This window comes from Pezoporus occidentalis, unplaced genomic scaffold, assembly GCF_034315485.1.
Source record: "Pezoporus occidentalis ecotype Australia unplaced genomic scaffold, CSIRO_AGI_Poc_V1 ctg82, whole genome shotgun sequence".
In the NCBI taxonomy this organism is placed as follows: Eukaryota; Metazoa; Chordata; class Aves; order Psittaciformes; family Psittacidae; genus Pezoporus; species Pezoporus occidentalis.
The window spans coordinates 2,513,999-2,528,572 of NW_026916181.1; the positions used below are offsets into that span (position 1 = coordinate 2,513,999).

The 14,574-nt window shown below is 42.8% G+C and overlaps 2 protein-coding genes across 2 annotated transcripts in view; one reads left to right on the forward strand and one right to left on the reverse strand.

Moving 5' to 3' along the window:
* LOC134156151 (5-beta-cholestane-3-alpha,7-alpha-diol 12-alpha-hydroxylase) overlaps window positions 1-14,574 on the reverse strand; it is a 540,007-nt gene that overhangs the window by 509,945 nt on the left and 15,488 nt on the right. The window lies entirely within an intron of this gene.
* Window positions 1-14,574, forward strand: part of OBSCN (obscurin, cytoskeletal calmodulin and titin-interacting RhoGEF) — a 181,290-nt gene that overhangs the window by 157,646 nt on the left and 9,070 nt on the right. The window contains exons 98-111 of the mRNA XM_062603989.1: window positions 106-233; window positions 591-703; window positions 2,244-2,412; window positions 3,240-3,321; window positions 3,915-4,115; window positions 4,691-4,751; window positions 5,932-6,009; window positions 6,156-6,328; window positions 6,825-6,851; window positions 7,358-7,510; window positions 8,256-8,301; window positions 8,883-8,960; window positions 9,836-12,473; window positions 13,080-13,202. Of these exons, the coding sequence (XP_062459973.1) occupies window positions 106-233; window positions 591-703; window positions 2,244-2,412; window positions 3,240-3,321; window positions 3,915-4,115; window positions 4,691-4,751; window positions 5,932-6,009; window positions 6,156-6,328; window positions 6,825-6,851; window positions 7,358-7,510; window positions 8,256-8,301; window positions 8,883-8,960; window positions 9,836-12,473; window positions 13,080-13,202 (4,070 nt within the window). The remainder of the gene's footprint in view (window positions 1-105; window positions 234-590; window positions 704-2,243; window positions 2,413-3,239; window positions 3,322-3,914; window positions 4,116-4,690; window positions 4,752-5,931; window positions 6,010-6,155; window positions 6,329-6,824; window positions 6,852-7,357; window positions 7,511-8,255; window positions 8,302-8,882; window positions 8,961-9,835; window positions 12,474-13,079; window positions 13,203-14,574) is intronic.

The following is a 14,574-nucleotide window of genomic DNA, read 5'->3' on the forward strand; positions in this document are numbered from 1 at the left end:
ATTTGTGTGGTGGTTAAACACACAGATCAACGGCAGGGTGTAATCCTGCATGTCTGTAGTTGTATGTGACTATGTAATGTTCTTTTCTCTTGGGCTTTGTGAAAGAACATCACCAGGGACAGGAGACTGGTACAGAAGAGAAGGAGATGTGGTCTGGGATGTACACAGTGAAGTTTATATTGAGACCACAGAAAGAACTTGTGTGTATAAGACTGAGGAGAAGACCCCAACAAGTAAGAAAACCTTGTTTCCCTTTCCCACTCCAAGAACTGTCTTTGTCTTCCTTTTGGGTAATAAATTCTGGTGACTGTTGTGATTTGGTTTTTTTTAATAGTGCTTCCATTTCTTCAGCAGCAACTGTTTATTAAACAAAAAGTAATAGATCATCATGAATATAAGAAGCCTAAAAGTAATGCTGATATAAAGAAATGTAGATATATTGCTGTGATATCTCTTGATTTGATATTAAGCTAATGTCATATCCTAAATGGTCAGTCCAATAAACCCCATTTGATTAACTCAACCTATGTAAGCACACTATGAGTAAAGTTATTGTGTCGTGCTTGCAGCAAAACCTTGTGTCTCACCAGGTCCTCCCTATATGCAAGTGACAATAGAGGATGTGCAGGTGAATTCTGGTGAGCGTGCCAAATTTCAGGCAGTCATTGAAGGAACCCCTCAGCCCACTGTTTTGTGGTTTAAGGTAAGTGCAGACTTTTCTCTGGCTGAGTAAGAACTGCGGAAAGGACTGTAGGGCTGTACTTCTGTGGGGAATTTCTTTTGCTCTTTCATCCCACACAATCTTACACTGATTCTTGGTCCTATATATAGACTCCATTGAACCAACTGCAGTCCTCACCAGCCATGTGTCTCATCCTGTGTTGCCTCCAGTGACACTGTAGCTTCTTTTGCCAAGTGGGCAACCAAGAGGATTTTGGGGACTAAGATGGGCTGGAGAAGAGATTGGTTCCTGTTCTGAGAGCCATCGAGATGTGTGCTGTAGCTTGAGGGGCAGGGAAGGGATTTAGAGTGGTTAATTCCAGTTGTCAATGTGACTTCCAGGCACTGTATCTTTTCTGCAGCTAATTGGTAAGAAAAGTGTGACTGAGGACAATGAATATCCCATAGAAAGGAAGGAGAAATAACTGATGATTCCTCAGAATGTTGCCATGTCCCTAAAATGAGCCAGTGTTGTTCTGTAGCAATTGTCTGTAACTCTTCTGTTCAACTGTTTTGTACACACAGTTTTATTCCTTTTTTTTTTTTTTTCCTGTATGGGAAATACAAGGATGGGCTACTCAGACAAATAAAATAACCTTTAAAAACACAAGCAAAAATACAAAGAACCCTCTCCCACACGCACACACCTGAACAGCTTGAAAAGAATAATAACAAGGCAACAGTGTATGGTACACCTTGTCAATATTCTTGCAATAGCTGACATTTATCAGCTCAGAGTTATGGCAGGCAAGCTGAACTGCTACACAGTAAAGTTCTCTGCATGCTTATCTCTTCTCCTCTTGCACCCATGCAAATGCCTTGCATGTACAGTATCCATTGTCAAGGAGTTCAGCCCAATGACAGTATGCTGCCTGAAGTGCCACCTCTTTGTGGCTGTTGTGTACATATTTGCCACCAGCTTCATGCGCTGGTTCTTACATCTTGCACAAGGAAAAGTTATCCCTGCCTATTCACTAAGCTACTCATAATTCTGCACAGCTCTATCATGTCATATTGGTAGCTCCCCCCTTCCAGGCTGAAGAGCTTCAACTTGCTCTGTCAACCCGCATCCTGAAGATACTACAGAAAGAACATCGCTGCAACAGTACCACGCACTGGGCAAACCAAGGAAAAAGGGACAGCATGAGCATTTATGCATATGTTGAACAGCACAAGTGCCAGCACAACATGGAGACCAGCCAGGAGCACAGAAACTGATCCTTGTGCTCCCTGGGCTGACTGCTTAGGCACAGTGTGCTGGGAGAGCTGAAGAATAGCCCTGGAGATTCCTCCCAAGCCTGTATTCCTATGAATGGGTTATGAAATGAAAACATCATTGGGTGATGTGAAAGCAGAGAAAGTTAGATGTGGAGGACTTCTTCAGCCAGCTCTTTGTTAGTGAGATTTCCTAGGCTAAATGGTCTGTGTTGTAGCTCTGCTCATGTGTCCTGTTTCTTGAAGAAAAGAAACATCCATTTCCATCTTGTTTTTTCCAGTGCCAAACTGTCATTTCATTATTTCAGGGCACTTCGCTGCTGACAGACAGCAACAGGCTCCATCAAGGGAATGAAGGAACAATGTATTTCTTAGTTATTTATGATACTGTCTTGGAAGATGGTGGTGTTTACACCTGTGTTGCCAAAAATGCAGGAGGGGAGGTTTTGTGCAAAGCAGAGCTTATCGTACGTGAAGGTAATGTCATTCTTTCCACTGCAGGAGTTGCTTCTTCTGGTGCCCATGTGGTATCCTCTCTGTATTCCTGCACAGCATTTGTCTATTACCAGTATGGCACTGGTATACATATATACATACCCCACATATACTGAGATTTCTTTTTCTCTGCTTCAGATTGCATGATGAACTGGTACAATGGGCCACAGAAATAAGTGGGGCCATGACAGGCTGAGAGAGCTGGGGTTGTTCAGCCTGCAGAAGAGAAGGCTCCAGGGAGACCATAGAGCAGTTTCCAGTGCATAAAGGAGACCTGCAAAAAATCTGAAGAGGGACTTTTGACAAGGGCATATAAGGGCAGGACAGGGGCGAATGGCTTTAAACTGACAGAGGGGAAACTGAGATGAGATCTGAGGAAGAAGTTCTTTTCTGTGAGGGTGGTGAGGCCCTGGCACAGGTTGCCCAGAGAAGCTGTGGCTGCCCCATCCCTGGCAGTGTTCAAGGCCAGGTTGGATGGGGCTTGGAGCAACTTGGTCTAGTAGAAGGTGTCCCTGGGTTTGGAATAGGATGAGCTTTAAGGTTCCTTCCAACCCAAACCATTCTGTGATTCTATGTCTTTGGTGGTGTTCTGCTCTTCAGGCTGTCTCTTTTATTTATTTAGGTGAAGATGCAGCCAAAGAATTTGCATTAAAAGGCTCTGTCATTGAACGGCTCCATTTAATTCTGTGTACAAGTTTAGAGGACCCCTGTAATTTTACTTGCCCTAAATTGTTCTTTTATAACTTTGCATGCTATTAGCAAGGCATCGGTGTCTGAATAGTAACACTTATATTCCTTCATTTCCAAAGCTAAGAAAGACCAAGCAGCAAAGAAGGTGGCCACTAGGAGAAAGCTCCATTCCCTGTATGAGGTTAAGCAGGAGATTGGAAGGTAAATGAATTTTCCAACTTCATGACATCACTGCTGGAAAATATATAATTGCCCATATGAGCTGCTGAGTATATATGTAACCAGTGGTTGGCCTAGCTGTAATAAAATATGGAAAGGTGAAAGGAAGAACTGGAAGGTTACCCATTATAGGTATGCTGGAAACACTTCCCTGAAGTTTCTGACAGAGGATGGGAGAGTCCATACAACCCATACATAGGTCTAGGTAGCTCCAGCCAGGAAAAATACCAACCAGAGGCTGGCAGAATAGCCTTCTTGACAGTGTTAGCATCACAAGCCTATACCAACGTATGGACAAACACTTGAGTCCATCCAAGGGATCCAAGAGCATCAGCCTTTGTCAGCACAAGGCTGTCACCTGAAACAGCTTTTCCCTTGAAGTGAGCTCGTTGCTTAGATTTGGAGACAGCCAGGAGAGGGCAATAGCACCTCACAATCAGGAAAATAAGCTTTTTATGTTGGAGAATTTAAGCCCGGAGCAGTAGGGAGCTCTCAAAGGCTGGGATGTGGAAAAGTCTACACATGCTGGGGTTTGAACCGAGTCTGAACAGCGCTTGTCCTTTGATTTTTCACAGGGGCTGCTTCAGCTTTGTGAAACGAGTTGTACACAAGGGAAACAGAGTGTCTTGTGCTGCCAAATTCATACCTCTGCGAAGCAAAACTAAGGCTCGAGTACATCAGGAGAGGGATATTCTTGCCTCTCTGTCCCATGACAGAATTACCAGGCTCCTGGATCAGTTTGAAACACGGAAAACACTGATTTTGATCCTGGAGTTGTATCCTTTTCTGTGCTGCTTGTCTGAGGAGTCTGGGGAGTACTAGGTAGAGCTCATTTATTAAATAAGTAAGCAATTAACCATTTTTTTTGTTTTGCCTGAGGTAACAGGACATGCACAATCTTTCTCTGCACTATAAAATGGCATAACTCCCTAAGATCTTCACTGAAGTACTATGTTTCTGCTGTTTTAGGAAAAAAATACACTTGTATATGTAAGTGTAAATGAGTTGTTAAGCACCAAAACTCTTTTCTGAGATGTCTGGAAGTTAAAGACTGTTTCCATGAGATCCAGTCTGGGTGAGCATGAGGAAAATGCATTGCAGAGCAGAAAAGCCCACAGCCAACAGGTAGATGTTAGCACAGGTGACACCATGTTCCTGCTTACAGGGAGCACAAGTTTAGAGCAGCCTAATTCTGCAAGGACATGGTTGTAATAGAGATTTTAATGAATTACATGCACATCATGTTGCCTGAGATCACCTTGTGAATTCTGCTGTTAGCTGGATAGAGGTGGTTACAAAGTAAAAATAAGCATTTAACTGTAGTTCTATTTTCCCTTAATGCTGTTGTCAGATGCTCCAGCGAAGAGCTCCTTGACCGTTTATTTAAGAAGAGTGTTGTTACAGAAGCAGAGGTAATCCTTCTTTCTCATTTGAAAGTTCAGAGTTGGTGGGTACCACCAGAGCATCTTCCAGATGCATTTTCCTCTTTGAATGAGGAATGTCTTTGAACCAGTGATAATCTGTCAAAACAGAGTCAGACTTTAAAATGTTTTTCCATCAATGTTCATTACTGAGTTGAGTTTCTTTGGGGAATAACCAGACAGAGGCAGTGGTTTTGACCAGTAGCATTGCATTCAGCCTAATACAGATGACATTTGCTCTATTATCATAATTTTTTTGCTAGCCATCACCTGGAGCACCTGCACGTTCACTTGCTTAATACCAATTTATCCCCTTGCAATTTTACTTCTATCTATTCCCTTTCAGTCTCCAAACCAGGAGCTGAAATTACAGTTTCTACAGTTTTGTTGAGATTCTTCATGCTCAAAGTTCAAAATCATAGGCTGCTTTGGGTTGCAAGGGAACCTAAGTATCATCTAGTTCCAACCCCCAGCTCTCTTCTCCAGGTTGAACAAATGTTTGAAACCTCCCATCTAGTAGCCAGGTGTACCATATTTATTGCTAAAATGGATTTTTCTTAGGAATACTCCGAGGGAAACATCACAGAATCATAGAATGGTTCAGGTTGGAAGGGACCTCTAAGATCAAATGTCAGCTAACCTTATAGAATGTCAAAGGTAGAGGACTTCCAAAGCTGAAGCTAGCTGTAAATCTTCACTCCTTTTTCAGTCATAGATTGGGTCTAGATATGGTCAAGAAAACAGATTTACAGCATAGCTGCAAAATGGTAAAATGTATTTGTGTTTTAAATGTGTTTGATTTACACAAAGCTAGAGCTGAGTTTGAGTTAGATAAGTTGAACAGTTGGTAAGGGTCATTGAACTTGAGTATTTTCCATATCTCTTTTTTGAATGTTTGTAGGGTTGTGTTTTTTTTTTTTAAATAAGGATTTTTCACATATAGAAGGTTCCAGTAGGATAATGTGCATCACACAAGAGGCACAGCTTCATTCCACAGGTTAGGTTCACATCTTTCAACTGCAAGACTAATATAAGAATTTCATTCTGGTTTTAGAAGTATTTCTAGTTCAATCTCTCCCACTCTCATACAGTAAGAACATTGCTGGAATCAGGGACCCTCTTATTTACTATTAATGTTTAACAATTAATTAATAATTTATTTAATTTTTAGGTCAAATTGTATATTAAGCAAATTTTGGAAGGAATCAAATATCTTCATGACAACAACATCCTTCATTTGGACATTAAGGTAAAATGCAATGGCAGGTCTAGCTTGTCATAACTTCTTGTTGATCAGGGAATGGGTGTTCTCTATTTGAGTTATTCTTACTTACAACTGGAAATATTGCCTGCTTTCAATGAAAGTTTCTCCATTTGTTTTATTTCATTTACTAGCCACTGAATATCCTCATGGTTTATCCTGAAAGGGAAGACCTTAAGCTCTGTGACTTCGGATTTGCTCAGAAGATCATGCCCTTTGAGCCCCAGTTCAGCAAATACGGATCCCCAGAGTTTGTTGCCCCAGAAATTGTTACTCAATCTCCAGTGTCAAAAGCAACTGATATCTGGTAACTTGTCATCTTTCTAAAAACCTATTGCCCTAGACAGCCTGAACATCCATTAGTTTTTAATAGGTAAATTGAGTAGTGGTAATAACACAAGAAACTGAAAGCGAATACTGAGAACCCAAAACCCACCAGGGCTCTGTTAAGCTCCTTCTGTCTATTTTATTCAACCATAATTGAACTCTGAAAGCTAATTAATGAAAGGAGCATCTTAGAGAGAATGATCTTTATCAGAGGCAGCAACTAGGGAGAATGATCCTAAGGGGTTTCTTAGAAAAGACAAACAAACACAAAAAGGTATTTTTAGTCTTCTCCTCTATCTGTGTTTTAAAAATGAAGGATTATTTGAGAACAATTTTTTTTTTTTTAAATGTTAAATGGAAAAAAAATGAAGGGTGAAAAACATACCTTTTGGGATTTATTTTGATTGGAAAGGAGAGGAGGATGAAGAAGGATGAAGAAATAGTGACAAAAACATTTGTGTTTCCTCTTTCCTCAGGGCTGTTGGAGTCATCACATATTTAAGGTAAATAAATCTTCTTGGGAAGATTCATTCAATATCCCTTTGTCAGCCAGAGCCCTCCAGTACCTTCAAGTGAAGCACTTGAGTGAAGCACTGAGTCCTTCTATAACAAGGGCAATTCACTCTTTCCTGGTTTCCCAGGGCTTGGGTCACTGTCCCTGCCTGAAGATCTGATAGTTGCTCTCCTTGCAGTTAGCGATGAAAGCAGTGGATGAGGTTCAGACTTCCCCTTGCCTGTTTTAGCTCACACCCTACTGTAGCTGTGCAAAAGCAAATTCTTAATTCCTTATCTGTGAAACAGGGATAAATAATTCTGTTAAGTGCCATGTAATGCTGAGGTAAAAGATACTCTGTTAGTGGACATACTGCTCACATGCATTGCAAGTCCTGCGCATGGAGTCCCTCAAGCATTTTAAAGTCCCTTGTAAGCATTTGTTCTTCTGTCATTTGATTAGCAAATAAAAGTCTAAAGTCTGTCTCCTTTTATTTTATGTTGTTTGATAAATAAGCCTAACATGTAAGTCTCCATTTGCTGGAGAGAACGACAGAGCAACCCTTCTAAATATCCAAAATGGGGAAATTTCATGGACCATTCCTGATTTTGTTCACTTGACTGAAGATGCAAAGGACTTTATGAAAAGGATCCTACAGCAGCACCCCAAGTGAGTGCACTTTTGTTCTTCCTACAGCCAGTGTGCAAAGATGTTAGTGTCTCAGCAGGCAGACCTCAGCTCATGAGAGCTGTGGTTGTTTATGAAAGTAGAAATCCGAGTGAGATGTGGTGTGTTATGCTCTAACACTTCTTTATTATTCCCCATTATCCAAAGCACAACTCAGCAATTTGTGAAATTGGCCCAGTTCTGGTATGGTGATGTCCTTACTCGCTCAGTCTTCAGGGCAGATGAGTTTCTGAAATGACAGAGAGAAGTGAAAAGAGCAAAAACTGGTTTAGAGGGAGTTATGAGAGAGTTAAATAATATTAACCACATTCCTTAAGTAATTTCAAGTACAAAAGGCAGCTTGAAGGCATGTTTGCAGGCACTTGCTGTTTAATTTAATTTCTATTCTTTCCGCCTGCTGCCAAAGCTCTTTTTGCTCTGGCCACCTAAAAAGTCAGAGTCACTCTCAGGGCTGCTCCTGACACTCTTGAACAGGCTCCCTGCAGAGTGCCATGGGGTCTTCCTGGGGATCTGTAGGGAGTCTCAGACTGAAAAAGAATTGTTTCACCTCAAGAGGAGGAAATCTTGGGTTGAAAGCCTCTGTCTCTTTGGCTTCTAGCTCTAAAACAGCAGCCTAAGGATACACATAAAAGTGTGTGTGTGCCAATGAAGCAGCACCTTCAGGAAGATCTTATGGTTGCTGTTGGAAGTGACTTGCTACTAAAATAGTGATCTTTTCTCTTATCAGAGCCCGGCCTAGTGCCTTGGACTGTCTTTCACACAAGTGGTTCATGGTAAGTTTGTCCTGGGTTTTTATTAGACTTATTAGAAATATTGAGGTTGAGAGAGACCTTTGGAAGTGCAGCCTTTAAAGTTGCTTGATATTATTTGCCAGTTCATTTTTTCTTCTGGTCTCCTACTTTTTATCCTACAGAGAAGCTCAGGCATGGCTCTCCAGAAAGAGAAGATACATTGGTGCTTACATGCCAAGGTATCTTTCCTTTCAAAAGATAAAGGTTACTGCTGACATGAGCTGACATAACACTTCAGTATAGAAAGGAAACTGGCTTTGCAGAGCAAAGTTATGGTCTATATTACAATGCCTAAAAAGAAAAGCTAAAAGGTAACAATAACAATAAAAAAAAAAATAATTTAATGGCATGCATTCAACAGGGTTTGCTTTTATCATTGAAAAGCTGAGATTGCCTACAATTTAGCCGAGAGGGAATTGTTGCATTTAGTCTACTGTAACTTTCCTGAAATAAACAATTCTGGAAGAAGGGGATCCTAAAAAAGAAAATCTTCTCAGGTAATGCAGTCAGGATGTTCAAACAATTATTTTTCAATCTTAGTTTCCTATCTTTCCACCTGGCAGCATAATCCCCCCCTGGAAGCAGCTCATTTCATTAATACAAAGCAGCTCAAATTCATTGTGGCTCGGAGCAAGTGGCAGGTGAGTTGGCCTTAATCTATGCTGGTTCTTTTTAGCTATACATATTTTTAATTATATTTGTACTTTTAAAGTCTATCATGTTAGAACAGCATGCACAGCAGAGATCTCAGCTTGGATATGAATGGGGAATAAGCCCAGGAGAGAGCAGGCAATGGATGTGGCAGGAATAAATTATCTATGCTTTTACGGCCTGAAAATCATCTGATTTCATGCAGGTGCTTGTGAAATGCATGGTTATGCCTAAGTTAGGCACCCTCAGCCACCTTTGCAATTGGTGCTGAACAACAGACAGGTCCCAAGAAGACTCCTCTTTTCCTAAAGTTTTCTAAAATAACCAGAATGATTGCCTTCTGAAGATGCCTGTATCTCTCTGTTAGCAGTAAGGGGAAGCCAGCTGCTCAACTATAACTAAGAGGTCTTACATGGCAGAAGGTAGAGCAGATGAATCTTACCTCCCACAGTATGACCTAAGTCACTGCAGGTTGTACTGCAGTTAATGGATTAAAGGTCATTTACTCCAGCTAGGCTCTCCTCTGACATGTTCCATTAAAAACACATTTCCTGCTGCTTCGAGTGGCCAAAGTGTGTTTGAAAACCTCATGCAGGGTCCTGGTCCTTCTTCCTTGTTAACAACAGCAAGTATGTCCCCTGAAGTCAGTATAGTTTTACCTCTGTGAATGAGAGAAGAGGAAGACTTGGACAGCAGTGAGGCCTGCCTGGACTGATGATATGTACAAAAGTGTGTACAAGGCACTGTGCTATTAAACTAGTATGTGTGGTATTTAAGAGTGCAGAAGTTCCATTTGGTGTGTTTGCTTTACCATACCCCCACCACGTTTCCATTTGATCGTGCTATATTTTGCTCTGCTTTTCAGCGGTCTCTGATGTGCTATAAATCCATACTGGTAATGCGGTCTATCCCAGAAATCCTAGAGAGGACTCATGATAACACCTCCCTGGCCATCTCCCGACATCTTATTGAAGAAAGCACTTCATCCAGTACCAGTGGCTCCTCTTCAGACAATGAAAATTCCAATTTCCCCAAGAAGAGGCACTTTGGCTCTACACCCGAACTCCATTTGTCCATACTTGACACACCAAGCCACCAGGAGCCTCCAAAACATGCAAGTGAAGAGAAGCACTCCAAAATCTCAGTCCCTCCAGTAAAACCTATAAGGAGGAAGTATGCTTCAGTGAAAGCTGAGGTGAGGGAAAAATCACCTACAGAAAGCAAAGAGCTCATGGCAAGTATCTTAACGGAGAAAGAGGAGGGGCTTCATCCTGGACTTCAAGATGAAAGAGCAGAGCAGTCCCAAAGAAGTGGTGGTACTGAGCCTTCATCAGTGAGGACTTCCACAGAAAGCACTTTACCTCTATGTCAGAAAGAAAAAACAGATGTATTTTTACCTGACAAGGACAGAGTTGAAAAAGCTGAGGATGGGACAGAAAAGCCATCCGTCTGTGTTCCTAGACAGAGTGTGATTAAAAGCACTTTCTACAGCCAAGCAGCTGAGCTACCTGCAAGGGGGCCTTCCTCACCAGGCAGGGAGTTTAGGAGACACCTGGACAGAGCCAGAAGGACTTTCCGGAAGGCTGGATATTCAAAGGTGCCTCTCAGTGGTCTCCGTGAGCCCCTTCTAGAGCAGTTTGAACTGGAAGAAGAAGAAGAAGGAAAGTCTGATTATGGAGGTGATCACAGGGAAAATCTGCTTGGTTCCTTGACCAAATCAGCTTCATTTGATACTGCAAGGAAACCACCACATCCTGCCATTGCTGGTGCTAGCCGAAGCCGTTCCCTGGATGACTACAGGCTGAGAGCCTCAAGATCACTGAGGGAAGAAGATATTTTGGAAGAAGACTGTGATGTATTGCCACAGGAAAGTTGCCCTGAAGGCAGTGGCCACTGTGACATTTCTGTGGTGCCTGGTAAGGGATGTTCTGTAGACGCTTCAAAGCAAGAGGACTTAAGGAGAGTGAGCAAGGATTGTTCAGAAGAGAAGCCCCCTCCTTCCACACAATGTGAGGGTAATGGGTGTCCAACAGTTTTTGTGCAACAGCTAGAGAGACTTCCAGTGTCACCTCATAGGAGCGAGAATAAGAAACCTTTACTGAAGAAGTCAAAAGCTACTTATATTGAGGAGGAAATTGATGATTTGGAAGGCAAAAGTCCCATTCTAACTGCCCAGTTCTCAGATGTAGCTGCATCATCAGCTCAAAACCATGAAAGCATGAAGAGTGAACATCAGGTGTCTGAGCAGCACCAGGCCTTCTGTCCCAGTGGCAAGGTTTCTCATGACCTGGAAGGTGGACCTCCAGGTGACTTAACTGCTTCTCAAACACAAGTTGCTCCAGCTTCAGTCTATGAGCTAGAACATAAGGAATACCCAAAGATTCATGGTGAGGGTAGAGATGTTGCCTTAGAAGGGGGAAGCTGTGATGCTGGAAAGACTGTCCCACCATTGCTCCACAGGGATCGAAGACAGGAGGTCTCACATCACAGGTCTTCTTTTTACAGTGATGAGGAATCTGCTGCGTTGGAGGGCTTAGTGGATGAGATGGTTTCCCTCTCTGAAGAGATGAATGTTTGGGCAGATTCAGTTTCTGGTGAGGAGGAAAACAGAAAGAACATCTCTCCTCACACAGAAATGATCGACCAAGGTAGACAAGCACCCACAGAAACTTCCTTCCCTTCTGTACAAGGAAGTAAAAGTGGAGAAATCTCTGAGCTGAACCTTGCAGAACCCTATCCTGTTGTGAGTACAGAGTCAATGGTTCTAGAAGGGCAGGGAACACAGATGGTTCCTCATGAATGTGAGCATCTGGAGGACTTGGCATTTGAGAGCGCCACTTCTAGCCAAGCGAGTGTTTCCTCAACAGATAGCCTGGACACTGGAAAAAGACACAGCCAAGTGTCAGTGAGCCAGGACACTGTTAAACATCCAGAAGTTTCTTTAGTGAAAATCAAAGACCTGTCAGACGAAACACCCAGCCTTGGCAGTGGAACTCCAAAATTTGACATATCAGAAGTAGAGCCTGCCTATTTGAATTTCTCTGACTTGTATGACATTGTCTATTTTCCATTTGAATTTATGAACTATAGGAAGGCTCCACCTAAACCAACTGGTAGACGGTTTATTCCTTTTGGGGAAAGGGCAAGATCCCCTCCTGCAGGACATTTGCATAAGGATAAAAGGCTGTGCATCAGAGAACAGGCAGAGGACAAGAAAAGGAAGAACCATTTGGAAATATCTGAGGATTCAAAGGCAACTAACTTATTAGCCACTGGGAAAGGGTCAGAGAGTCATAAGGAAATGTATGGCCCCCAAAAGGACTCAAGTGGTAAGCAGAAAAGCTCTGTCTACAGCAAGCCAGGACTCTTTAAGCCATATGCAAGGTCTCAGTCAGTGGAGCAGCCAGTGGAGCAGAGTCTGAAGAAAAAAGTAAAAGCTTCTGTTGCCCATATTTCAAGAATCCTAAAAGGAAAGATATCTCCTGAGCCAGAGGCAGGGGAAGGTAAGTATTTTACTCTGTGATTTCATAGATTTGTTGCTATAACTGGGCTCTGCTAGATCTGCCTTTTCCATTTTCCTCAGCATATCTGAGGCTGTGGTTAGACTGTGATTGCAAAACTGGCAGTTGCAGGTTATGAAATCAGTGGTCTTCAGCTCCACCAGCTCTGTTACTGGCTCACTTCAGTGCAGAGTCAGCTGGGTTAATCTGCTGATGGAAGTGTCTTAAATTCCCCTGAGTTTCTACAAAAGCAGATCAGGGCTGGATGATGCTTTCCTTGCTGCAGTTTCTTCTGCAGTTATCATCTGACCATGGTAAATCTTTAAAGCTAAAGCTCCTGGGAGAAGCTGGTGAGCTCACCCTGACTACTAAGTTCATGTCACTGGACTACAGAATCTGTCTGTTCTTCTCTGCCACCCCTAGATATGCCCTGTTGTTTCAGGACAGCATTCTGTTTGTAATAGCTTTCTCTGTTGACTGAGAGCTTGTTAATAAAGAAACCTGTGATTGCTGAGCTATTTATGTGTTAAGAGCAGAACTGTGTGCTCTAAATGGATATCCCAGGGAAAAGGATGGCCTAGAATGATTTCTCATCCTTTGTCAAAACAGAGTTTGGTGAGCTGGAAAGTGAGGCAGTAGAGAAAGAGCTGTTAACAGGGGCTGAAGGATCTCTAAAGAGGAAATCAGCACTCTCTTCATTCAAGTTACCAAGCCTCATGCCAAGGGAGAAAGGTATTGTTATTACATTAGTTTTACCATGAAAGTTAGTTTTAACCATGCCAAGTGCAAGGTCCTACACCTGGGCTGGGGCAATCCCAGGCACAGCTACAGGTTGGGCAAAGAAGAGATTCAGAGCAGCCCTGCAGAGAAGGACTTGGGGGTGTTGGTTGATGGGAAAATGAACATGAGCCGGCTTCAGTGTGCGCTTGCAGCCCAGAAAGCCAACCGTATCCTGGGCTGCATCAAAAGGAGTGTGACCAGCAGGTCGAAGGAGGTGATCCTGCCCCTCTACTCTGCTCTTGTGAGACCTCACTTGGAGCATTGTGTGCAGTTCTGGTGTCCTCAACATAAAAAGGACATGGAACTGTTGGAACAAGTCCAGAGGAGGGCCACGAGGATGAGAGCACCTCCCGTATGAAGATAGGCTGAGGAAGTTGGGGCTGTTCAGCCTGGAGAAGAGAAGGCTACATGGAGACCTTATAGCAGCCTTCCAGTATCAGAAGGGGGCCTATAGGGATGCTGGGGAGGGACTCTTCATTAGGGACTGTAGCGATAGGACAAGGGGTAACTGGTTAAAACTTAAAACAGGGGAGGTTTAGATTGGATATAAGGAAGAAATTCTTTCCTGTTAGGGTGGTGAGGCACTGGAATGGGTTGCCCAGAGAAGTTGTGAATGCTTCATCCCTGGCAGTGTTCAAGTCCAGGTTGGACAGAGCCTTGGGTGACACGGTTAAGTGTGGGGTATCCCTGCCCATGGCAGGGGGGTTGGAACTAGATGATCTTAAGGTCCTTTCCAACCCTAACTATTCTATCATTCTATGAAGTATCAGTAATGAACATGACAGTGCTGTGTGAGGCCAGTTTCTAAGGATGGATCTGCAATGAATGTCTGGAGATGACCTGGACCAATACATGCAATATGAGCCAGTCTCCTATGTTTACATCATAGCTATGTCCTTGTTAAAACTGCCTTGTCTTGGTATTGCTTGCGAATTAGAGCCATCCTAGTAAGCCACTGCAAAGGAATAAAGTCTATGTGTAAACTAGAAAGAGAATAAAAAGTATTCAAGGGTGGGATGGCAGAATCAGGTAATTGTGAATTCCTGTGCTCCAGTCCTGTGTCCATATGTAAGGGCCACACAAGCTACTGTATAGCTATAAAATGAAAAAAGTTGGGGCAGTCAGAAACAGTGTCAGCACAGCTGAACTCGTTTTTCCCCACACACACTTCCCCTGGACTCTAGCAGGAGTGTTTTCTGAGGTCAGGTTAATGCCCCACTATTCAACAGAGCCCAGCGAAGCACTGCAAAAGGGCATGTGTGTGGGCTGGCAGCTCCCAGCCACCGTGGAGAAAAAAAGCCTGGACAAACACAGAAAACCTGAG